Source organism: Cricetulus griseus, chromosome 5 (assembly GCF_003668045.3).
Source record: "Cricetulus griseus strain 17A/GY chromosome 5, alternate assembly CriGri-PICRH-1.0, whole genome shotgun sequence".
NCBI classification, from domain to species: domain Eukaryota; kingdom Metazoa; phylum Chordata; class Mammalia; order Rodentia; family Cricetidae; genus Cricetulus; species Cricetulus griseus.
The window spans coordinates 146538591-146563552 of record NC_048598.1 but is presented as its reverse complement, the minus strand read 5'-3'; the positions used below and the strand labels follow the sequence as shown (position 1 = coordinate 146563552).

Below are 24962 nucleotides of genomic sequence, written 5' to 3'. Positions count from 1 at the left end.
AGAGAATTCAATGTGCACAGAAATGGAAGGGAGAACCAGCTTGTGCCCTTAGCAACCATAAAGAGGGCTTTTCTGTAGATTTTTATCTTGGACAGATAGACTGGGATTCATTGACACAAAATAATAGAAGTGTCTAATTTGGACTTTATCATGCAGGAAATGGACAGCTCTTGAAATGTTTTCTGTCATTAAATTACAAATCTAACTTTCAAAGTAGTTATGTCTGGATGTTGTTATCACATTTGGTGAAATGCCTTTAGACCTCATTCTCGAGAAAGAAATGCTGTGTGATGCATTGTGTTCTATTGTTCTATGAAAATAATGTTTTGAAACATTTATTTTAGATTTATTAATTTTATGTGTCTTAGTGTGTAGTTTTTTTTTTGGGGGGAGCACTCTTTGGGGGCCTGCCACCCAGCTCCCAAATAAATACATGGAAACTTATTCTTATAAATGCTTGGCCTTAGCTTGGCTTGTTTCTAGCCAGATTTTTTTTTAAACTTAAATTGTCCAATTTCTCTTTAACTATATTTTGCCTCTGGGCTTTTTACCTTTTTTTATTCTTATATTTTTCTTTCTTTCTTACTCCATGGCTGGCTGGGTGCCTGGCTCCTGGTGACCTCTTCTCTTTTCCTCTCAGTCTTCTCTAGTCTAGATTTCTCCTCCTATTTATTCTCTCCCAGGCCCACCTGCCTATTGGCCATTCAGCTCTTTATTAGAACAATCAGGTGTTTCAGGCAGGCAAAGTAACACAGCTTTACAGAGTTAAGCAAATACAACATAAAAGAATGCAACATATCTTTGCATCATTAAACAAATATTCCATATAAATTAATGTAACACATCTTAAACTTAAATTCCACATCATCAGTGTTTTGCCCGAATGTATGTATATGAACCACATGCATGCATGGTACCCACAGAGGACAGAAGAAGGTGTTGGATCCTTTGAAACTGGAGTTATAGATGGTTGTGAACCATTGTGTGGGTACTGGGAATTGAACTCAGGTCCTCTGCAATAACAAGTGCTTTTTGTTTTTTTTTTTTTGTTTTTTTTTTTTTTTTGAATCTGAGCCATTTATTTTTTTCGGGGTTATTTTTTAATTCTTTTATTAATTTATTTTTTACATTCCAATCCCAGTTTCCCCTTCCTTCCTCTCCTCCTGTCCCCCCTCCCAACTTTCCATCTGCTCCTAGGAGAGGGTAAGCCCTCCCCTATGAAGTCTACTAAGTCTGTCCCATCATCTCGTTTAGGCAGGACCAAGGTATCTCTCCATATAGAATGGGCTCCACTAAGTCAGTTTGTATATTAGAGTTAGGTCTTGGACCCAAAGCCAGTGGCCTCATTTGTTGTCCCAGTCACACCATTGTCACCTTTATTAAGGGAGTCTAGTTTGGTCTTATTCAGGTTCCCCATTTGGCAGACCAGAGTCAGTGATCTCTCACTAGCTCGGGTCAGCTGATTCTGTGGGTTTCCCCATCATGCCTGACTCTTTTGTTCTTATTACTGCTCACACCTCACTTTGATTGTACTCCAGGAGCTTGGCCCCTCCCACCTCACTTTGATTGTACTCCAGGAGCTTGGCCCAATGGTTAGTTGTGGATTTCTGCATCTGCTTCCATCTGTTTCCGGAAGAGAGTTCTAGCTGTTCTTACCCCTGAGTCATTTCTACAGCCCCCCCCCACCGAAAAGGTATTTTTAAATAACATTTTTTTATTATTTTTAACGTTATGCATGAGCCTGTGTGGGTATGTGCATGTGAGGCTTGATGTGGGTGCCGAGAACCAAACTCTGGTCCTCTGGCAGAGTAGAACCTACTCTTAAATGCTGAGCCGCTCCTCTAGCTCCTGTGAAATACCTTTCAATAGTAAATTGCTCTTATCTTTATGAGGGGGGAAATACAGTTTTTCACTACTCCCCTACCCTCCTGTCCCCGGCCAGGGTCTTTGGTAGACAACGCTGGCTTCAGATTCAGTAAGTAGCTGAGGATGATTCTGAACTTGTGCCACCACTCCAAACCTAAAATATATTTTAGTCAGGTGTTGGTGGTGCACGCCTTTAATCCCAGCACTCGGTAGGTGGATCTCTGTGAGTTCAAGGCCAGCCTGGTCTCCAGAGCGAGTGCCAGGATAGGCTCCAAAGCTACACAGAGAAACCCTGTCTCGAAAAATATATTTAAAGATTTGTCTGGAAATGATTTCTTGTTTACAAAATGGATATAATTATGACTTCCACTTCAGGGCTACTGAACTGAAAATTCAACTCCTCTAACGCGTGCAATGAGCTTACCAAGACAACTTGAGGTAAAGCGAGAGGCCACCTATTATGAGTTACAATAATCACAGTACTTACTGCGTCCTACTTGTCTGTGTATCCTGTCTTGGTAAAAATATGAAATCTCTTTCAGTCAAACGTGTATTTTACATTGGAGCCTGAAATCAAATAAACTGATGGCATTTTTCATTAAAAATATGCAAAAATATGCTAAATTGAAATATAAGTTCCTTCCCCTCTGTATTTTTGGCTGTAAAAATTTCAAGATTAAAATTTCTTTGTGAAAATTAAAAAGCACAAGTTTTTTATTTCTTATACTTACATTTCAATTTAACAGTTTGTTCGCGGTAATAAATGTACTACTAAGGTAGAAGAGACGATTCCGCAGCTCTCCAGGCTCGGAAAGGAAAGACCCTTTCAGGCAAAGGACCTTTTCACATTTTGCGTAGCTAGGCAGATCAGATAACCACTTGGCGGGAAAAGGATAAATACTGACTAAATCAGCACAATCTGTTTCTGTTTAGTTTATAAACTGCGTTCCAGTATGTCAGCTTTCCTGCCTTGTGGGACTTGAAGTCCGAAGTTAGAAGCGATTCAGGCAGCTGGACCTTAGAAACCCACAGCCCCTGAAGCTCTAAGGCCTAAGGACTACAACTCCCGACATACATCAGAAGGCCGCTCCGTAATCACGGGAAGCCAATCGTATGTCTACGAGATAATCCCCGCCCCCAGCTCCAGGACAACTTTGGCCAATGGCAGAGCTCGGAGCGCACAGCCTGCGGGTTAGGTTGTGAGGCCCGGGCCGGGGGTGGGGAGGAGCCGAGGGTTTCGGTGCGAGCTCGGCGGCGGGGTGATCCGGGGCGTTCGGCGCGCCCTTCACTGAAGCGGCAGTGGCCGGGCTGGGAGTAGGGAGTGGGAAGCGACGGCGCGGCTGGAAAATGCCGGTCCATTCCCGAGGGGATAAGAAGGAGACGAATCATCATGATGAGATGGAGGTGGACTACGCGGAGAACGAGGGGAGCAGCTCGGAAGACGAGGACACCGAGAGCTCGTCGGTCTCTGAGGATGGGGACAGCTCAGGTGCGCGACCCAGCTGGGCAGGGATGCCGGGTCCCAGCGCCGGGCGCGCGACAGGCCGCGGTGCTCACGCCGGGCGGCGCGTCCTGCTGCGAGCGCGGGGCGGGGAGACGGGGAAGGGGCGGGGACTGGCTCGGCCTCCGGCACCGGGGAGCTGCGGGGCGCCGCCAGCTCGGGCTTTGGGTTGGCGGGGCGGGCGCTGACTTGTGGGGACCCGAGGCGACTACGTTCTCCGGTGGGGCCTGCCCTAGGGTCGCCTGCCAGTGCCATGGGGCTACCGACGGGGGAGTGGAGTGCCCCGCTGGCTGGTCTTGAAGACCGTGGAAAAGTCCCTTTCCCCAACCTACTAAGTGTCAGCAACCCTTGTCAACGCGTGTCGGGGTTGAGGCTAGGTTTGCCTAGTAGGTCCTTGTGGGCTTGGAACTCATTAACATGTACTGTCATCATTGCTGTTGAGGAGACTAACTTGGGAACTCTCTGCTTCATAGTAGGTCCCTAAAGTTTTCAAGACCAAGAAGGGACCAGTCTGAGGGATGATTTCGAATCTTCGTGGGTTTTTTAATCTGGATGATGTGGGCATTGTTGACATTCCCAGAATCTACTAGCGTTCATGATTTTGTAACTTTGGGCTGTTTCTGATTACTTCACTTATATTTTATGTTTTTTTTGATGGGGGAGGTAGATTAACACTACAAATACATTTTGTAAATCTTCAATAATTGTCATTCAGAGGCCAGTGGTATTTGTGATTTTCTGGATCTTTCTCTGTCTGACCATATGATAAGAATGGTCTTTGTCTAACCCTGTTTTTGGCCATGTTTATAAGGGAAGCATTATTAACAGGTTAATGACAGTGTGTTATCACTCCACCCCCCCCCCTCTTTTTTAGGTTTGCCTGTTAGAGTAGAATGTAATGGCAGTAAGTCAGCCATTCAAAAGTAAATATTTATGAGGGAGGCTTTTTGCTCAGTATTGGGCACTACTCACCATGAGATATAAATATATAGTTACATTATCTTGTCTCAGGTAAAGTCTCAGTGTTTTCCTTACTTAACAGAGAGATTGACCATACAAACTCAAGGCAGTTGTGACAACATGCACAAGACCTGAGCAGACTCAATCCAGAAGAAATCCCAGTGTGACTTGGGGTGGGAGTGTTCATGAGGTTCCACCACTAGCCGAGGAGTTATTGGCATTTGATAGCTGCTGGGAGAGAGTCAGTTTTCTTTAGTAGCATGACCCCTGGTAGGTCAGCCACATGTCAGGGCAGGCTCCAACCCAAGAACAGCTGGGCAAAACAAATGGAACTCCATGGTTTCAGAAAAAAGAAAAACTGGAGGGACTTGAAGTTGGGTGGGTAGGTAGATGGGTGGATCTGGAGGAGGTGGTGGAGGGGAAGTGACTATGTTCAAAATACATTGTACAATTCTCAAAGAGTTAATAAAATATCCAAAAATACTGCTGGAAGTTGCCAAATAAACGATTGAATGAAAATAATGCTGTAGGAATTCAGAGACTTCGAGAACTGAGTGGTCGGTCAGCCCGTTTAGTTGAGGAAAGCGGGACTGCCTTGTTTTGAAGCATTTGGGTTGGGATAGTTAAGGTGGAAAGTTCATATAGGAGAAGGAATGTAAGAAAAGGTGCAAAGGCCAGAGTTCAAGGCTTATTGGGGAAGGAGAAAACCAGTTTGGTTGGGAGACCAACAAGCTTGAAAAGGCAAAGACAGCTGTAAGCTCTGAGAGGTTTCAAAGAAGGTAAGAAACAGAATTGAGGAATCCAACTTTAGGAGTGAAGAGGAAAGCTCGATTGCAGGAGAGGTGTGGGTCTCATCAACACTAGTGGAAAGGTAAAATACCAGAGTTGAGGATAAAATGTTTTGAGCACATTGCTGTTGGGGATCCTGTCTGTATATGTAAGAATGTCTGAACTGATGTGGAAATGTAACATTGGAACCCGCCTGGGATGAGAAGAATAATAATTCTGAAGTAAGTCATATGCCTATCTATTGACATAGGTGAGATTTCAAAATTAGCCAATTATTTAACATGAAGTGGGGATTATAAATCACATTTATACTTTAAATACAGTTCTTGGATCTGAAAAATGTTTTTTTTTTTGTTTTTTTTTTTTTTTGTTTTTTGGTGGGATATAGAGGACATGCTATGTAGCCCAGGAGCAAAGCATTTTTATATTCAAGTGTTTTTGTTTGTTTAAGATTTTATTTTTAATTATGTGTGTACGTGTGTGTGTGTGTGTGTGTGTGTGTGTGTGTGTGTGTGTCTGTCTGTCTGTCTGTCTGTCTGTGTGTGTGTGTGTGTGTGTGTGTGTGTAGGACCAGGCATATGAGTGACAGTGCCATGTAGTCCAGAAGAGGACATTGGATCTCCTAGAGCTGGAGTTACAAGTGGTTGTGAGCCACCCAGTGTGGGTGCTGGGTACTCAGTCTGGTCTTCTGCAAGAACAGTTTGTGTTCAGATCCCCTGAGCCACCGCTCCAGCCCATGTTCTCCTTGGATTTTAATGGGAGCCAGGTTTCTATTAAAAGTATTATAATTCTTTCCTTCCAATATTAACATTGTCATTTTTGTTGTTGTTGTTTTGGTTTTCAAGACAGGGGTTCTCTGTGTAGCTTTGGAGGCTGTCCTGGCACTTGCCCTGTAGACCAGGCTGGCCTCGAACTCACAGAGATCCTCCTGCCTCTGCCTTCCAAGTTCTGGGATTAAAGGTGTGCGCCACCAATGCCTGGCTCATTGTCATGGTTTTTAATATGTCCAAAAAAATCTCATTCCAGAAAATAATATAATTTACAAAGATCATAATAGTAATTTGAACTAAAAGTCAGTTTTTTAAAGTGCATGTAAATCATTGCATTTTGCAGTTTTACTTCTAAGATCATTTTTATTCTGCCACACTTTGCATATTACAGGTCCCATTTTTTCACGTTGAAACTTGGTACTGAACAATCCTATGGACATAAAAACCTCTTACGGAATTTGGAAGATGTGAAAATTTGAGGGACTAAGTGTTGTGTTTGTGATCATGTATCTCTGTCGTGTCCCTCCTGCTCCCTGTCAAACCCTGGGCCTTGAACAGTTTGGGCCTGAGCTCTACTACATGGAGTTAGAGCTTCATTTGAGGGACTGAGTTTTAAAGACTACAGAGGAAGGTTTTAGGAGGCAGACATATTTCAGATTGGTTTAGAAAATTATCATCATATACTTCCTTGCTATATGAAAATAACTATACATGCTTCTACTCCTTCTCATAGTTTGACCCTTTATTTGATGAAGCTCAAGATACAGATCAATTGTGCCTCAGTTGTTTTGATGTGTGGCATATGTGTGATGTAAAAATAGAAGCTGTCGTTGGCTTAGCTTTTTCCTCATTTGCTCTTTCTCATGGACTGACAGTCACCGGGAGAGAGGGAACAAGAGGATGAGTGGTAGTCCAGGATACCTTAAACTAAGTGCAATAGTATTAGTTTGCTTTTTGTTGTTGTTGAGACAAGGTTTTACTGTGTAGCCTTGCCTGGCCTGGAACTCAGATCTGCCTCACAAGTGCTGGAATTAAAGTTGTGTGCCACCATGCTGCCTAGCAATTAGTAGCTTTTTGATGTGATGGGGTAATCAGCTATGTGGCTTCTTGACCTCCATCTTCTTATTTTTAATTTTTTTTTCATTTTGTGTGCATTGTTTTGCCTGCATGTAGGTCTGTGTGAGGGTGTCAGATCTTGGAGTTACAGGTAGTTATGAGGTGCCATGTGGTTTCTGGTAATTGAACTCAGGACCTCTGGAAGAGCAGTAAGTGCTCTCAACTGCTGAGCCATCTCTCCAGCCCCTCCATCTTCTTTTTTATTTTAAGATTAATTTTCTTTTAAATCATGTGTATGGGAGGTCAGAAGAGGGCGTCTGATCCCCTGGACGGGGTATTACAATCAGTTGTGAGCCATGGCATGGATATTGGGAACTGAATTTGGGGCCCTGCAAGAGCAGTGTTCACTCTTAACTTGCAAGACAGTTTTCCAGCTCTGGTTTTTCTTTTTTCTTCTGCCCAGGCTGGCTTTGAACCCTTTTTATTTCCGGACTCAAATTCTCTAGTGCTGGGATTAGAGTCATGTTGTACCACAGCTGACACATTGCATTTGTGAAGAAAGAATTCCAGATGTGTTTTTAAATTAATAATGACATTTTATAAGCATAGTCATTTTTGGTGCTAAGTTCTCAAGAATTAGTGTAAAACCAAAAGTGGGTTAATTACTTCATTGACATAGCTTTTAAAGTCTGTGAAAAATAGATAAACAGGAGACTCTAGAGAGTGCTGGAGCTTTAACTAATCTGTCATTAAATTAATTCTTTAGTGGTAATTATTTTGGATAAAAATTGTTTATTTTCCTTTAAGGTTTAATATAGACCTTGGATGTCCAATTTCATATTACCACATTTTTTTATTTGGACTAACTTCAGATATATTTGAAACAGTTTTATCTTTTTTGTTTGTTTTTGTTTGACATATTCTCATGTACCCCAGTGTGGCCTCCAACTTGCTATGTGGCATATAATTGTAGCTAACCTTATACTCCTAACCTTTGTGCCTATACCTCCCAAGTGCTGGGATTCAGGCCTGTGTGTGCCTCTAGGCCTGCCTTGAAGTTTTATCTTTGATGTTTCCATGTTTGTTTTTTCATTAACAGAGATGGATGATGAAGATTGTGAAAGGAGAAGGATGGAGTGTTTAGATGAAATGTCCAATCTTGAGAAACAGTTTACAGATCTCAAAGATCAGTAAGTACCAACTTCAGAAGGTCATTGTCACTGATTCAGTGGTATCATTTTTACTAGCACAAGACCAATTATGTGGTCTCTGCTGTGTTCCCTTTGTGTTTTATGAGAACAGACTGGTCTGATCTGAAGGAGGCTTCGATTATTGTTTACTCGCTGGAGACCTCACTAACTAAACACAGTTTTGAGGCAAGTAAGCTTTTGGGGGTGGGATGGAATAGATGACTGGCATGTTGATGTTAGTGATTCAGGTGTTTGCATCGCTGCACACTTGGAGCCAATCTGCATTATTCATTCCTTTGTTAAATAATTGGCTGAAGATTTTTTTCTTCTGCTGTTGGAGATGAAACCCTGTACATGATAAACAAGTGCTCTGTCACTGAGCTATAGTCCCAGATCCCTCTGTCTTTCTTTTGAGACAGGGTCTGGCTAAGTTACCCAGGCTGGCCTTGAACTTACCTTGTAGTTAAGGCAGGCCTTGGACTTGTGATCCTTCTAACCCAGCCTCTAGTATAGCGGGTTTACAGGTCTGTACCATCAGGCAGAGACACCATTTTTAAAATTTGAGAATAAAATAATTGTTCTCCAGTTTTCTATTTGGTAATTGATTTTATATCTTAACATCAAATAGTATGTATATCATCTATTTCACATGTGTTACTTAATTTACTTGTAATAACTCTGTAAGGTTGGAAGGTAGTCTTCCATTTTAACAGTGAAGAAACTGATGTTCAAAGAGGTTTATTTGTTCCCATACTTTATCAAAAAGTGTAAATGAAGTCAGGCCTTTTGCCTCTAGTGTTACATGTGCATTCCACTAATGGCTCTTTTCTTTGGAGAAATTGTTATAGAGTGGAAGAGCATAGGCTCCGAATCAGATTTGAATGCATTTTAAAAAATCCTCTCTCTCTCTCTCTCTCTCTCTCTCTCTCTCTCTCTCTCTCTCTCTCTCTCTCTCTCTCTATGTGTGCTTTGCATGCATGTATGTCTGTAACATCACATACATATGGAGGCCAGAAGAGGGCATGGGATCCCCAGTGACTGGAATTACAGAGAATTGTGAGCTATCATTTGAGTGCTGGGAATTAAACTCCCATCTCTGGAACAGCAGCCAATGCTCTTAACTGCTGAGCCATCTTACCAGCTCCTAAACCAGGCTTTCTTACCAGATGCAAGGTGATAAGGTGCTGGGGATGAGTTCAGTGGTGGAGAACGTACGGAGTGGACGAGGGTAGAAAGCCCAGTTGGATGCCCAGCAACAGAAGTAAATAAGTAAATGTGTTCATCTATATATAAAAACAATGCTGTTAGTGATCTCACAATCCACTGTGAAGATTAAGGAGTGTCTTTGTCAGTGTTCTGTTGCTGTGAAGAGACCATGACCACATGGATTCTAATGAAAGAAAGCATTTAATTGAAGCTGGCTTACAGTTTCAGAGGTTTAGTCCATTATCATCAGGGTGGGAGCATGGTGGTGTGCAGCCAGGCATGGTGCTGGAGAACTAGGATCCACAGGCAACAGGAAGAGAGTGCCACACTAGGTCTGGCATGGGCTTTTGAAACCACCAACAAGGCCACACCTTCTAATCCTTCTCCAGTAGTGGCTCCATTAGTCATGACTAAGCATTCAAAAATATGGGCCTATGGGGGCCACACTTATTCAGACCACCACAAAGTCCTATATATAAAATTCTTTGACATTCGCTTGGCATGTGGTGGTAATAACTTTTCTTCCCACTTTACCTCCTTTTGTTTTTGATCCTGGAAATTGAATTAGGGGTCCAGCATGTGCTAGATAAGCACACTCTTACTGAACTACATCAGCAACCCAGTTTTTAATTTTGAGAGAAGAATCGTGTGAACTTGTTCATACTAGCTTCCACTCTGCTGCTGTTCTGCCTCAGCCTCCTGAACCAAGGTGATATTGTAGTTGTGCATCACCACATTTTTATTCACCCTCCACTTCCTTGTTAATTAATGCCAGAACTCTTGTGAAATCCATGCCACAAACATGGATTTCTTATGAGTTCTTTTTTTTTTTTTTTTTTTGTGTGTGTGTGTGTGTGTGTGTGTGTGTGTGTGTGTGTGTGTGTGCTGGCTATTTTTATGTCAACTTGACACAATCTAGAGTTATCTGGGAATGTTTGTTGTTGTTGTTTTTGTTTTTGTTTTTGTTTTTTGTTTGTTTGTTTTTGTTTTGTTTTTTTCGAGACAGGGTTTCTCTGTGTAGCTTTGGAGCCTATCCTGGCACTCCGCTCTGTAGACTAGGCTGGCCTTGAACTCACAAAGATCCACCTGCCTCTGCCTCCCAAGTGCTAGGATTAAAGGCATGCACCATCATCGTCCAGCTGAAGAAGGATTGTTTTTAAAAAGATTTATTTATTTTATTTCATATGTATGACTATTTTGCCTGCATGTATGTCTGTATACCATACGTGTGCCTGGAGCCATGGAAGCCAAAGGAGGGCATTGGATCTCCAGAAACTGAACTTACAGATAGTTGTAAGCTACCATGTGGCTGTTGGGAATTGAATCCAGATCCTCTGGAAAAGCAACAAGTGCTCTAAACCACTGAGGCATATCTCCATTCTGGAAGAAAGAATATTAATCATTTTTTTTGCATCAAATTTAAAATCTTTACTTTTTCATCTTACTCCAAGTTCCTTGCCTATTTTTAGCCTGTCACACGGTGTATCTCTGTAGGGTGTCTTAAAGCTTAAGAAGGGATAGGGAAGGATACAGTTGTGCTGCTCCTTCTATTTTAGCACCCTAGGGTGCTGGAGGGTTCTGCATGAAGCAGTCAGCCCAGCCAATGCAGTTTCTGTAGTGTGGAGATGACATCTTCCACTACCTTCAGAAGACAGAGGGGTTTCCACCAGATTCTCAGTCACTAAAAGTATTTATTTAGATTTATTCATTTTCTGTATATGTTTTGCCTGCATGTGTGCCTGGTGCCCTCAGAGGTCAGAATAGGGCATCAGATCACCTGGACCTAGAGTTAGGCATGGTTGTGAGCCATTACCTGGGTGCTAGAAGTTGAACCATCTCTCTAGCCCCCTCATTCATTTTAGTATTTAACAATGAATAATTGATTGAGAGTTTACTCTGTAACAGTATAGTTACTGTTGAAGGGTATGTGTTTTTGAATTTGAGCTTGAATCCCAAGCTTATAGAATTTATATTGATTTTGAGGAGTCTATATTTTGGGAAGGGTAGATGAGCTGGTCATGATGGCGCATGCCTGTAATTCCAGTGCTAGGAGGTTGAGGCAGGAAGATGGAGAGTTCCAGGTTAGCGTGGGATACATAGTGAGACCCTGTCTTTAAAAAATTATATAATTCATTTCAATTCCATTACAAATTCAAAGAGCCCTGTCAGCATTTTGCATATATTTGAAGTTCTTGAGCCGTGTTACCTTTCAGCCAACATTTTAGTGAGTTTTCTTTAAAATATATTATAATTAAAAAAAAAACTATCAGTCATATCATACTTTTGGCTTTATATGTTCATGGCTGTATTTTGAGCTCAGGAAACTTTAACCCAGATGTAGGAGTGTATTATTTTGACAGTTAACTCTATAAATCATATGTTGTTGTTGCTGAGGGACCACATAGACAAAAGTAACTGTTTATTGTATTAACACTCAAACTTGCCTTGCCACTTAAGAGTGAGCCTATTGGAAGCAGAGGCAGGCGGGTCTCTGGGAGTTTGAGGCCAGGCTGGCCTACAGAGCAAGTTCCAGGACAGTCAGGGTTACACATAGAAATCCTGTCTCGAAAAAAACAAAACCAAAAACAAACAGGCAAAAAAGAATTAATAGGATTTCCTGTTAAGAAGAACCCTATATTGGAAAATTATTTTAAAAAAAGTTTCTCACATACTGAATCTTTTTGATAATCCAACTGTTATATCAGCTGGTAAGGGTTTTTTTTTTTTTTTTTCCAACCTGGTAATGCCTTGTACATTCCATATAAGTCTTATATTGCTGAGCTGTATTCATAGCTTCAAATTAAGGTGCTTTCCCTGACTTTTCTCTTTTCACAGTATCTGTAAACATATTGGCCAATGGGACAGTAGAGACCCCTTACCCATTTTTTATTTCATTCTTTTAAAAAGCAATGATAAAAATCATTTGTTTATTTTTTAGATTTTTATTTGTTACAATTATTTTTTTATTTTATGTGTTTACCCACGTTTGTGTCTTGTACCATGTGTGTACAATGCCCGTGATGGCCATAAGATCTCCTTAGACTGGAGTTACAGATGGTTGTTAGTTACTTTGTGGGTGCTGGGATTTGAACCTGGGTCCTCTGGTTGTGTTTTTTTTTTTTTTTTTATTATCTGTGTGCATATGTGAGAATGTATGTGTAAGTGCCATGTATGTTGTGCCATGGTGCCAGTCAGAGGACAAATGACAGGAGTTAGTTCTCTCCTTCTGCCCTGTGAATTCGGAGGATCAAACTCAGGTCATCAGTTTTCGTAGCAAATGCCTTTATCCAGTGAGCTGTCTTATTGGTCCTAAGATGTAGCCCAGGCTGCCCTCCAACTTGTGTTCCACCTGCTTCTGTCTTTTTAGCATATCCACCAGAGTGTGTCTCCACAACTGGGTTCTTTTTCTTTTTGTGTAGTTTATTACATGTAGTCCAGGCTGTGCAGAGCTCACTATATTCCCCAGGCTGGCCTCAAACTTAGGCTGTCTTCTACCTGTTTTCCAAATGCTGGGATTACAACAGCCTTGGTATGGTAGGTACTATCTATGCTTAGTTTCCATTTTCATTTCTTCAGCTATTAACTCACGTTATTTCACTTTCTTCATTTCTGGTTGAGTTGAGTTGTGTATTGTGTATACCAGATCATGGGCTCTGTAATCATTTCTCCCGCCGCTGCTGCTCCTGCTGCTGCTCCTGCTCCTGCTCCTTCTTCTTCTTCTTCTTCTTCTTCTTCTTCTTCTTCTTCTTCTTCTTCTTCTTCTTCTTCTCCTCCTCCTCCTCTTCCTCCTCCTCCTCCTCCTCCTCCTCCTCCTTCTCTTCTTCTTTTTAAACACTAAACAGGAGCCATGCATAGTCACTCTCATTTGGAATCTTAGTATTCAGGAGGTTGGGACAGGACCTCCGTGAGTTGAAGACTGACCTGGGGTACATAGTGAATTTTAGACTAGCCTGAGTTTTATAGTGAGACCTGTCTCAAAATACCAGAAACAACAAATGAAAATTAAATAGGTGAATATGGCACTGTGGAGAACAGCCAGGAATTTACTTACTCTGACAATAATATCATCTATACCCGAACTATTAAAAGTGATTTCCTTCTTTTAAGCTTTTCTTTTAGAATTGATTTATTGTTGTTCAATTAAAACAAAAATTGGGAGTTCCAAAATAGTCATTTCAAGTTTTTTTTTTTTTTCTTTTTTTTTGAGACAGGGTTTCTTTGTGTAGCTTTGGAGCCTATCCTGGCACTCACTCTGGAGACCAGGCTGGCCTTGAACTCACAGAGATCCACTTGCCTTTGCCTCCCAAGTGCTAGGATTAAAGGTGTGTGCCACCAAAGTCCGGCTCAAGTTTTTTTTTCTTTACACTATTATTTTTTTGAGATGGTTCTCACTGTGTCGCCCATCTACCTTCTCTCCTCACTCCCCTCCTGCAGTAGCTTTAGACAACAGACAAGGCCACTGAACCTGAATTTTAATTGCATTTTTTGTTGTGATGAAAAGAGTGATTCTGATTTAAAAAACCTTGGACTGGTATCTAATTTAATATCATGATGTATATAAAGTCACATAATGTAAGTGACTTCTGAATGCTCTCAAGGCAGGGATACATTTGATAGGTTATTGGAACATAAGCACTATTAGGAAGCAATAATGCATGGGGGTGGCGAGTCGTTCTTGTTCGTGGGGAGCTTTAATTAGTGTCTAACTTTTCGCTTTGTTAAGGCTGTATAAGGAACGGTTGAGTCAGGTAGATGCAAAACTCCAAGAAGTCATGGCTGGGAAAGCACCAGAGTATTTGGAGCCGCTGGCAACTTTGCAAGAAAACATGCAGATTCGCACAAAGGTGGCAGGTAAGGAAGTGAGCCACTTTGTATACTTTGTGATGCTTTGATTTTGTGGCGTTGTTTGGGTAAATATGTTGCCGATGGCATAGGTCTAGGTATCTGCCACCCTCCTTGACTGTACAGACAGCTGATTGTGTTGTCGTTGAGTGTACACATCTAATGTCATCTGCTTACCACGTCTGCACGTGCGTGTGTGCATGGTCTTGCCGCCTATTTTATAATGCTACCTCATTCCCTGGAAGACTAGCACTCGGGCATCTGCCTTTGGGAGCACTCTCAACATGATCTGCCCTGTTCTGCCAGTTTACACAGTCTTCTTTTGAAGCGTTGGACTGCAAAGACTAGTTTGGACACAGTGGTTTGGACAGAGTAAGGGATCCATTTCTTGCTTTAATTATGTACACTTGATGAAACCAGAGTTTATTGTCTGTCTCCCTTCAGTTAAGAGGAATCTGAGGATTGTTTTTGTCGGAAGATTGTGCTTTTCATTTTGATCATTTCTATTGGATATTTAGGAATGTTCTTGCAAGTATGAGGCTGTGTGACTTCTTCCTAACTCACGAATTCTTATTTTCTCATCTTCTTTGTTATGTGTTTTGATTTGAGTCTTTTTTTTTCAGTTTGGTTTTTTTCAATATTTTTTTCTTTTTCTTCTCTCTCTCTCTCTCTCTCTCTCTCTCTCTCTCTCTCTTTAGGATCAAGTTAGAGTCATTTGTGACTTTCTTACTGAGTCATTTTCTAAACTATGGTGCAGACAGATTGTGGGGAAATACTGATGACTCTTTAGTGCCAACATAATTGGAATCATTGTGCTTGGTTGCAGGAATCTATAGAGAGCTCTGCTTAGAATCTGTGAAGAACAAATATGAATGTGAAATCCAGGCTTCTCGCCAGCATTGTGAGGTACTGCCATTCTGTCTAACTTTTCAGATAATTCCATCTCTCCAAGTCTTTTCTGAGTATAGTAGGTTAAAAAGTCAATAAAATAAGTGAAACAAAATGCAGTGGTGCTTTAGCTTATCACTTGGGTGAGTTTAAAGTGCAGTTCTACTGGAAGCTGGACTGGAAATGGACTCCAACACAAGAATGACTTGTGATAATTTCCCAAGTTTTGCAACTGTTATTTAAAAAAAATTTATATTGTGGTACTGGGAAGCAACAGACAAGTGCTGTACCACTAAGCTGCAGCCACAGCCTGCGGCTGTTACTTTAGAGAACTTGGTAGTGGTCATGTCATCAGACAACTGATAGTATAATTAGCACAATATAGAAGTTTAGGATGAAAACGTATATGCCATAGTGCAGTTAGAACATTGCACTATGGAGTTAATTTTTGACTATCTGCACTGGTTTCCACATTTCAGGGTAGCATTTTCTATGTGAAGAAAGTAGAGGTGCATTTTCTTTATGTCGTGTTTATATTGAGTAGTGTTTAAGAACATCATGCTAATTTTGAAAATAACTTTATGTGAGACTTAGATATTTTAGAAGACTGAGACAATAATAAATAAGGGAACAAGTTCTAGAATGACTCCTAATTTTAATTAAAAAGATTTTATTATTTTATGTGTATGTGTGTTTTGCCTGAATGTATGTCTGTGTACCTATGTGTGCCTGGTATCCTTGGAAGCTGGAAGAGGGCAGTAGATCCCTGGGACTAGAGTTATGTATGGTTGTGAGTCACCATTGGGTGCTGGGGAATCTAACCTGAGACTTTTGCAAGACCAGCAAGTGCTCTTAATCACTGAACCATCTCTCCAGTCTCTAACTCTCCTTATTTTAATATACCATATCTGAATAGGTATAAAAGGAGTGGGCCCTATTGCTTTTTTTTGGTGCAGGGGGGATAAGATCTCCAAATGTAGCCATACATAGTCTGGAACTAGATGTGTAGAGTACTGGCCTTGAACTTCCAGAGATCTACCAGCATCTGTCTCCTGAGTGGTGTCTTTAATGCACCACACAGAGACAATTATTGCGTTTTCCCCCTCCTTGAGACACGGGCTTACTATGTAGTACAAGCTGGCCTTGAACTTTCTATCCGCCTGCCTCTGCTTCTTAAAGATAGTGATAACAGGTGTGCCATGGTGCCAGGCACATTGTTAATACTTTGTTTTAGATGTTTCATTCCTTTGTTTATAAGTGAAATTTAGTTTTCAAATATTAGGACTGTCTTTGATTTCAGGATGTATAAGACAAATTAGGAATAACTGATATTTTTTGTATTTATGTATTATGTATTTAAGACTTTATAGTTCTTCAAGTGTTAAGTACGTGTGCTTATGATTTAAAATTATTTATTTTATTTGTGTGGGTGTTTTGCTTGCTATACACCAAGTATGTGCAGTGCCCAAGGAGGCCAGAAGAAAGTATTGGATTATCTTGAACTGGAGTTACAGACAGTTGTTAGCCTGCATGTTGGTGCTGGGTACATTGCTAGTTTTCTCCAGTGGAGTACTTCCTTAGGCTTTCCTTGACTTCCTGATCTGTTATTTATTTTTTATGATGCTACAGATTTAATCACGGTCTTTGCTTGCTCATATTTAAGAGCAAGGTTTTGTAAATTTGGAATATCACTAATGCTATATTTTTATTGAATTCTGCTGAGTGCACAATTTTAATATGTCCCATTATTGGTGATGTTACTTGTATCACTTGATTGGAATTGCAGCTTTCTCTAAGTAATTATCTTTAAAACTGTACAAACAACTTGTTTCTCATAACAATTTTCCATTTGTTTGTTTATATTAATATGAAGTCATTGTTTCTTCTTTTTCTTTCTTTCTTTCTTTCTTTCTTTCTTTCTTTCTTTCTTTCTTTTTTTTTTTTTTCAAGACAGGAGTTCTCTATATTGCTTTAGAGCCTGTCCTGGCATTCACTGTGTAGACCAGGCTGGCCTTGAATTCACGGAGATCTGCCTCCTCTGCCTCCGGAGTACTGGGATTAAAGGCGTGCACCACCAATACCCCATTGTTTATTTTTGTTTTTGTTTTTGTTTGCTACCTTCTGAGGGAAATATGTTAAAATTTCTATATGTGTTTCTTAGGATTTTATTGCTGTGAAGAGACAACATGACAATGGCAGCTCTTCTAAGGGGGTGGTATATAGTCTATTATCATCATGGCTTAAAACATGGTGGCATGCAGGCAGACATGGTGCTGGAGAAGGAGCTGAGAGTTCTGCATCTTGATCCACAGGCAGCAGTATGAGACTATATATACTACACTGGTCATAGCTCGAGTGTATATGAGACCTTAAAGCCCATCCCTGCAGTGACACACTTCCTCCAATAAGGCCACACCTCTGAATCCTTCCGAAACAGTTCCACCAATTGGATACCAAGTATCTACACCTGTGAGCCACTCAGACTATGACAGTATCTATTTTTAACAAATTTATCTTTTTTGATGACATTATTAAGAGTTACTCTCATAGCAACTTCCAAGTGTGCAGTGTGTAACCAGTACCAGTAGTTACCACTGTTGTGCAGTAGGTCCAGGACCTATTCTTCTTGTCTAAGCTTTGTGTCTTTTGGCCAGCGTCTTCTGTTCCCTTTCCATCCCTAGTGCCTGGTGACTCCCAGTCTACCCTCACAGTTGCTTCGAGTTATTATACTACTTTTTTTTTTTCTTTTGAGTCCATATGTAAGTAAGATCCTATAGCTTTTGTCTTTCTCTGTCTGGTTTGTTTTACTTAGAATAAAGTTCATCTATGTCACAAATAACAGGATTTTATTCTTTGTAAAGGCTAAATGGTATTTCATTATATTTATCTATTTTGTGCATCACATTTTCTTCATTTATCTGTGGGTGGTCAGTTAGGCTGATTACTCATAACGTGGGCATTGTGATGCTGCAGTGAATGTGGGCGCATGTTTACCTCTTTGACATATTATATTATTTTCCTTTGAGACAGTTCTACTCACTGTGCAGCCCAAGATGCCCATGAACTCCTGGTTTTCCTGCCTATACCTTCCAAGTGCTCACCACAGTACCCTGCTAGATGTGCTAGATGTTGTTACTGTTGGCTCTTGTCAGTGGATTTTAAACATCAGTTCAAACTCTTAGAGACCTTGCCTTCACCTCCCAAGTGCTAGGTGACTTGGATGTGTCATCATGCACAGTTTTTAATGAAATTAAAAATTTTCTAATATCTCCTTTTATTTCTATAAGCTTATACTTAGTTGTATATTATAATTTTATACATTTTAATAACTTTAATTTTTATCCCTTTTCTATCTCTGCAATAATGATTTTGGTCTTGGGATCTAATTTGTCTGAATGATGGCTATTACAGTTTTATTTGGCCTGAGGGAGTTGGCTGCTAAATTTTAAAAATTTCCTTTATTTTTCTTTCTTTACTTTTTAAAAAATCTTATTTATTTTTTATTTTATGTGCATTGGTATTTTACTTGCATATATATCTGTGTGAGGAAGTTGGATCCCCTGGAATTGGAGTTACAGACAGTTGTGAGCTACCGTATGGGTGCTGGGATTGAATGCAGGTCCTCTGGAAGAGCAGCCAGTGCCCTTAACCACTGAGCCTCCTTTCCAGTCCCTCTTTTTTTCTTCCTGAGACAGGGTTTCTTTGGGTAGCCTGGACTGTCCTGTAACTCCTCTGTAGGTCAGGCTGGCCTTAAAGTCAAGTAGATTTGCCCCTTGAGTGCTGGGATTAAAGACATGTATCACCACCACCCTACTTGAATTTTTTTTCTAAAATTTTTTTTTCTGACTTTCTATTTTTTGTGTTGCTTTTTCAAATAGCATATGCCTTTATATTCAAACTGTATCTTTTTCTTTTAAAAAAGACTTATTTAAATTTTATCTGTATATATGAGTGCCTGTATAATGTATGTATACCATATACATGCTAGTGCCCACAGAGGCCAGATGAAGGTGTTGGATCCACTGGAACTGGAGTTACAGGCATTATGAACTGCCTAGTGTGGGTGCTGGAACTGAACTCAGGACTGAGTTCAAGAGCAGTAAGTTCTCTTAACCACCGAGCCATCTCTCCAGCCATTGTATCTTAGTTTTAACTGGTAACTTTATTCACTTATATTTATAGTGTTTGTTTAATACCAATGTATTTTGTTTTCTTTGTCTGCCTCTGCTTGTGCCATTTGTACCTTCTTTTTTGTTTTAAAGATTTTGTGTGTGGTGTGGTGTGGTGTGGTGTGGTGTGTGTGTGTGTGTGTGTGTGTGTGTGTGTGTGTGTGTGTGTGTGTGTGTGTGCTGCAGTGCTCATAAAGGCCAGAGTAGGGCATCAGATTTCCTGGAATGTGGGTGCTGGTCCTCAGCAAAACAGGTAGTGCTCTTAAGTGCTGAGCCATGGATCCTGTGTTTTGTTTTGTTTAAGGAATCCATGCAGTCCAGGCTGACTTTAAACTTACAAAATTGCTGACAATGACCTGGAACTTTTGTTTCTCCTGCTTCCACCTCCTAAGTGCAATCACAGGTGTGCACAACCATACTTGGCTTTGTAGTTTTTACTGTTTTCTAATCTTTCAGAAAGGGTGTTTTATTGGGTTTTAAAATGATATGCCTAAGATTATATTCTCTATTTCTTGTGTTTTAGGGATTATATGTTAATCTTTTCCATTACCTTTTTAGCATGAGCAACTACCTTTGTTAGCTCCAAATGTTAACCCTGAATGTGCCTCTGTCTGGAGTTAGAGCACATTTAGTCTCTTCCCCATATGACATTAGAGATCTTAGGTTCTCCTTGCTTTTCCTTTATATGGGATACTTTGATGGTTTCCTAGAGTCTGTTCTTTTTAGGCTGATTGTTATTTTTCTAGCTTTTTACTCTCTGCTCTCAGTCACAGCTGCCCTTTGCATATTCATGGACTCTATGAAGAACATTTTGTCTGTTGACCTGTCACCCAGAGTCTCTTCGCAGAAAAAAAATCTGTTTTATTTGTCCCAAAATAGCATTGTTTGGAATACTTTTTTTTTCTTTTGATGTATCCCATGCTGGCCCTGAACTTCCTGCCTTTGCCTCTCAAATACTGCTGTTAGAGTTATGTGCCACCATGGCATGTCCAACCATACTTCAGGAAGGACGGTAGAGCATATGGCATTCTCATAGCTATTTTCTCTTAATGTTTGCTTGTTGCTGGAGATGGAGCCCCAGGCAGGCATACTTCTGAGCTGCATCCCAGTGTGGCTTCTGTATCATTTTTCTAAGATTCTTGCTTTTTCCATAGCCTGTGCTTGCAGGTAACTGCAATCATTTTTAGTTATTTCCCCATTTCTGGCTGCATTTAAGCACTTTCCATTTTTCTTCAGTTGTTGTATGGTGTGTTCTCATATACATTTTTCTTTTCTGACTTATTTTTTATGCATTTTGAATTTGTGATTATCATAAATTCTGGGCATTTCACAGCTATTACCTTTTCAGGTATTATTCCCATTCCATTTTCTATGCTTGCTTTTGCAACTCTATCCATAGTAAGCCCTCGTTTTATATTTCTTATCTTTGGCTTTACTTTTTCTTAAATTTATTTATTTTATGTGTAGGTGTTTTGCCTGCATGTATATGTGTGCATCCATCTACATGCTTGGTGCTGTGCAGAGGTCAGAAGAGGGTATTAGATTCCCTGAAACTGGAGATATGATTGAGCCATCATGTGGGAATTGGGAACTGAATTTAGGGACTCTGCAAGAGCAACAAGTGCTCTTAAGCTTATGCTGGTAAACCATATTTCTAGCTCCTTATTTTATTTTTTAAGACATAGTCTTGCAATGTAGGTCAGGCTGGCCTTGAACTTATATTCCTCTTGATTGCTAAACTGTGGAATTACGGGTGTGAATTACCATGCCCGGGTCTCTAATACTTGGATCACAATTTTAGATCATTACCTGAAGTTTAAATCTATTTCCTTTTGTAAATTTCCAGCAAATATTACAATTTAGTTTCTGATTTCCTGACATTGGTCTGTGGAATACTTTGCTGAATGGGATCCTGAGGCCATGGGCAGAAGCTGTAGCCATGAAGGTAGTGCCAACTGTGTTTTTATTTCTCCTGGTTGTTTGGCTAGGTGTCTGGTATGTCCCTGGCTGATGACTTCTCATGTAGTGTTTGGGATCTTTTGGAAGATGTAGAGAGTCCGTGTTTGAAATTCAGATGCACAGATGTCAGGTTTGAGGTGACTATTAGTATGAAACAGGTACCTCTCCCTTAGGCAGCCTACACCTCTAGGGCCTGTGTGGAGACCCCTGCTAGTTCCCCACTTTGCTTAGGTCCACACCTTTTTCTCTTCCTTAAATGGTGACTGAAAACAGTGCCTTGAGATAGTGACACCTCAAGGAAGCTGCTGCTCTAGGATCAGGTTAACATGCTAGTGTCTGGGAATACAGTGTATTCCCTTAGGTGGGTGGTTTTTTCTTTAGATTGTCATGCCTGCTATAGTGCCAGAAGCAAAAGCTTGTAAGTTTTGTTTTTTGTTTTTTTAAGCTCAGAAAAATGTTGATCTTCCTCTTCTGTAATTTTTCAGCTTTGAAAGTCTACTCTCTTCTATGGAGATGCAAAATATTTACCTCAACTTGTAGTATAGCAAAAGCTTGGTGTCTTTATATTTAGTGTATAATTAGCTATTGTAAATTTTTTTTTTTGTAAAAAAATCTGAAGATGGCAGAGTTCAAGGACATTTTAGAAAGATGAAATAAAAATTGAAAGTGAACTTTTTAAAAAAAAGAGGTGTGTGTGTGTGTGTGTGTGTGTGTCTGTGTGTGTGCGAGAGTGTGCACGCGCACGCACACGCGCACGCACATGCGCATGTATAGTAGTTTTGCCTGTGTGCATGTATATGTACCATGTGTGTGCAGTGCATGTGGAGACTAGAGGAGGGCATCAGATTCCCTGGAACTGGAGTTACCAGATGGTTGTGAGCAGATGGTTGGTGCTGGAACCAAACCCAGGGCTCCTCTAAGAGCTGTGAGTGCTCTAGAGACAGCAGCAAGTCATCTCTAGCCCAGTAACTTATATTTTGAATGCTATGTGTTTAGTATTTAAATTTTTGTTTTAATCCTTATCATAACATTATGAGACAGGAATTATTTTAACCATGTGAAATGGGGTCAGTGAATCTGAGAGGTTGAGTGACTTACGCAGGGTCTCACACAGTTAATGATCAGCAAAACCAGAATTGGAATTCTTTGCTCTTTCTCATTATTCATGTACTTTGTCATTAAATCTGATTTCATTAGTCAGGGCTTTATGTCTTCTTACTTTGTAGTACTTAACTTGGCTTATATACAAGTAAGTGAGAGTCAAGAGAAGAAGAAAGATGAAAGCCATTGCTCCATTTGTCTCTGTCTATTTGAGTAACAGCAGATAGAGAGGAGAAGCCCGGCTTTGAGGCTAACCATGTATATATGGGTACACACAGAGAAAGTATACTTCTGCCTTGCTGAGGGATGGAGGCAGCAGATAGGCTGTGCCAAATTAGAAGGAAATTGCATGTGTAGAGTTATTAGTGTCCAATTGGAAAAGGCTGGGGATGCTTTATTTAGGTGAGCCTCACTACAGGGTTTGCAATGTCTATTAAGACTGGACAGCAGGGGCTGGGGATATGACTCAGTATAGGGCTTGCTCAGCATGTACAAAGCCCTGGGTTTAATCCTCAGCATCTCCTAAAACTGGATGTGGTGGTAGCATGTGCCTGTGATGCAGCAGGTAGGAGGTGGAAGTCGGAGGATCAAGGCCCAGCATGGGCTACATGAGACTGTCCCAGAAAACTCTTGTGAGAGAGCACACACACACACACACACACACACACACACACACACACACGTGTGTGTGTGTGTGTGTGTGTGTGTGTGTGTGTGTGTGTGTGTGTGAGAGAGAGAGAGAGAGAGAGAGAGAGAGAGAGATTGAGATTCATTGGTTGATCGATCTATCAGTTCAGTAGGAGCCAGGACTCAGAGGCCTTCCAAGTCAGTCCAGCTTTTGGTTCTTGAGAAGATTGGTGAGAGTTCTTCAGTGTTCTTCAATGTTCTGATGTCTTTTGGTCAACAAGAACCTGGTGGTAGATCCCCAGAACACATGTGTGTGGCAGTGAGCAGCTGTAACCTCAGCACTGGGCAGAAGAGTTAGAGATATCCCTGAAGCTTGCTGACCAGTGAGCTCCAGGTTCAGTGAGAGAGCCTGCTTCAAAAACTAAGGTGAAAGTGACTGAGGAAGATACTTGATTTCAACCTCTTGTCTCCACATGCAGAGTATACATGTGTACACGCACTTGCCTACACCTACACACCCACCCCCCCACACAAACATATGTAGACATATACAAGCTAAAAAGAAAATTTGCTTTTGATTTATAAGCTTAGTAAATGTCTGCTGATAAAATTTGAAAAGTAAGACTAGTGAAGGAGCTGAAATCATAATTTACCATGCAGAGATAATCACTGCTAATAAGTGAGCATATTTGTATATATTTTACAACGTAGCTGGTATGACTCTGAGCAACTGTTTAGTATTCTGATGTATTTTAAGCAGGGTTTCATGCACATGCTGTGGTTCAAAATACTCTTTGAAGGTTTGTTTCCTGCAGGTCACATGCACATATCCTTCTGCAGGCATAGGCTTACCGTGGAAACAAGTGTGTGCTGTCCTATTTGTAAACTGCATCTCAGTGACTCTTAGATGCTGCCTCTGGAATATTTCTATCATTTAGATGGGGTTAATTTTTTGTTAGCAGAAGCCAAGTGCTCTGTGAGCTTCTACATTTCATTCTTCTTTTGTTGTGTCATAGTTCTTGGTTTTTCCCTAATTTTAAGTGCTGTTCATGAGCCAGAGTTATGGTCTGCTGTTGTTTCTTTCTGTGGGACAGGTTGATAATAGCTATATTAAAAAAAAAAAAACTTTACAATTAAAATTTTCATTAAACATGAAAAATTATGCTCTACTTAAACTTTTCTTCTACATCACTTTAGTTTTCACAGTGGGAACTAATAACCCATCATTTGCTGTTTGCTAGCCTTGTTTCATCTTCAGTACCAAAACAGAACACAAGGCTTTACACATGCTACTCGGTCAGGTGCTCCACCCTGAGTTCTGTCCCTGGCCCTTTACTTACCTTGTATTACTATTTTTTAAAACTTTCTTTTTATTTATTCTTTGTGTCTTTCATATCATCTCCCAATCCCATTAATTTCCTGTCCCTTTATATCCACCCTCTGCCCTTACAACCTCCTCCCCAAAATAAGCTAAAATAAAATTTAAGAGATAGAGAAAAAAAGGAAAATCTCATTATGGAAGCTGTAGTGTGATGTAGTGAGTCACATAGTAACCCTTTTATCCATATACCTTTACTTGCAAAGAGTCATTGGTCTGTTTCCAGGCCTCTGGTTTCTGCTACACTGTGGCTGTTGGGCCCTCATTAGAACTCCTCGGATATCCTGCTGATGCCCTGGTCATGGAGCTCCCGCAGCTTTGGGTCTGCAGGACTGGTCCCTTCATGTGCTCCAGAAGATCTGAGGTGGATGTTGGGGTGGACCAACTTATAACCCTGGTTCTAGACCTGGGTAGTTGCAGGGTTGGTCAGACCGCCAGCTCTCTCCTGTCCTCACCATCAGGGCAAGCTTTCCAGCACTGCCCTTGCTAGTTCAATTCTTGCAGCAATGAGCAAGAGGCAGGATTAGTTCTCCTGCCTTCATATGCTCACCTACACATCCCACACCTACACCTTCAGGGACTGCTCTACTGTGTTGTCCAGGCGAGGTGCAGGGGCCACTCTCCCAAGTGCTGAAGCCGGTGAGGGGCAGGGCCAGCTCT

The 24962-nt window shown here is 40.8% G+C and overlaps 1 protein-coding gene across 1 annotated transcript in view; it reads left to right on the top strand.

The window, feature by feature from the left end:
* The first annotated feature begins 3078 nt into the window (after positions 1-3078).
* Brms1l (BRMS1 like transcriptional repressor) overlaps positions 3079-24962 on the top strand; it is a 42505-nt gene continuing 20621 nt past the window's right edge. The window contains exons 1-4 of the mRNA XM_027419679.2: positions 3079-3355; positions 8042-8132; positions 14062-14189; positions 15007-15086. Of these exons, the coding sequence (XP_027275480.1) occupies positions 3214-3355; positions 8042-8132; positions 14062-14189; positions 15007-15086 (441 nt within the window). The 5' untranslated portion in view covers positions 3079-3213. The remainder of the gene's footprint in view (positions 3356-8041; positions 8133-14061; positions 14190-15006; positions 15087-24962) is intronic.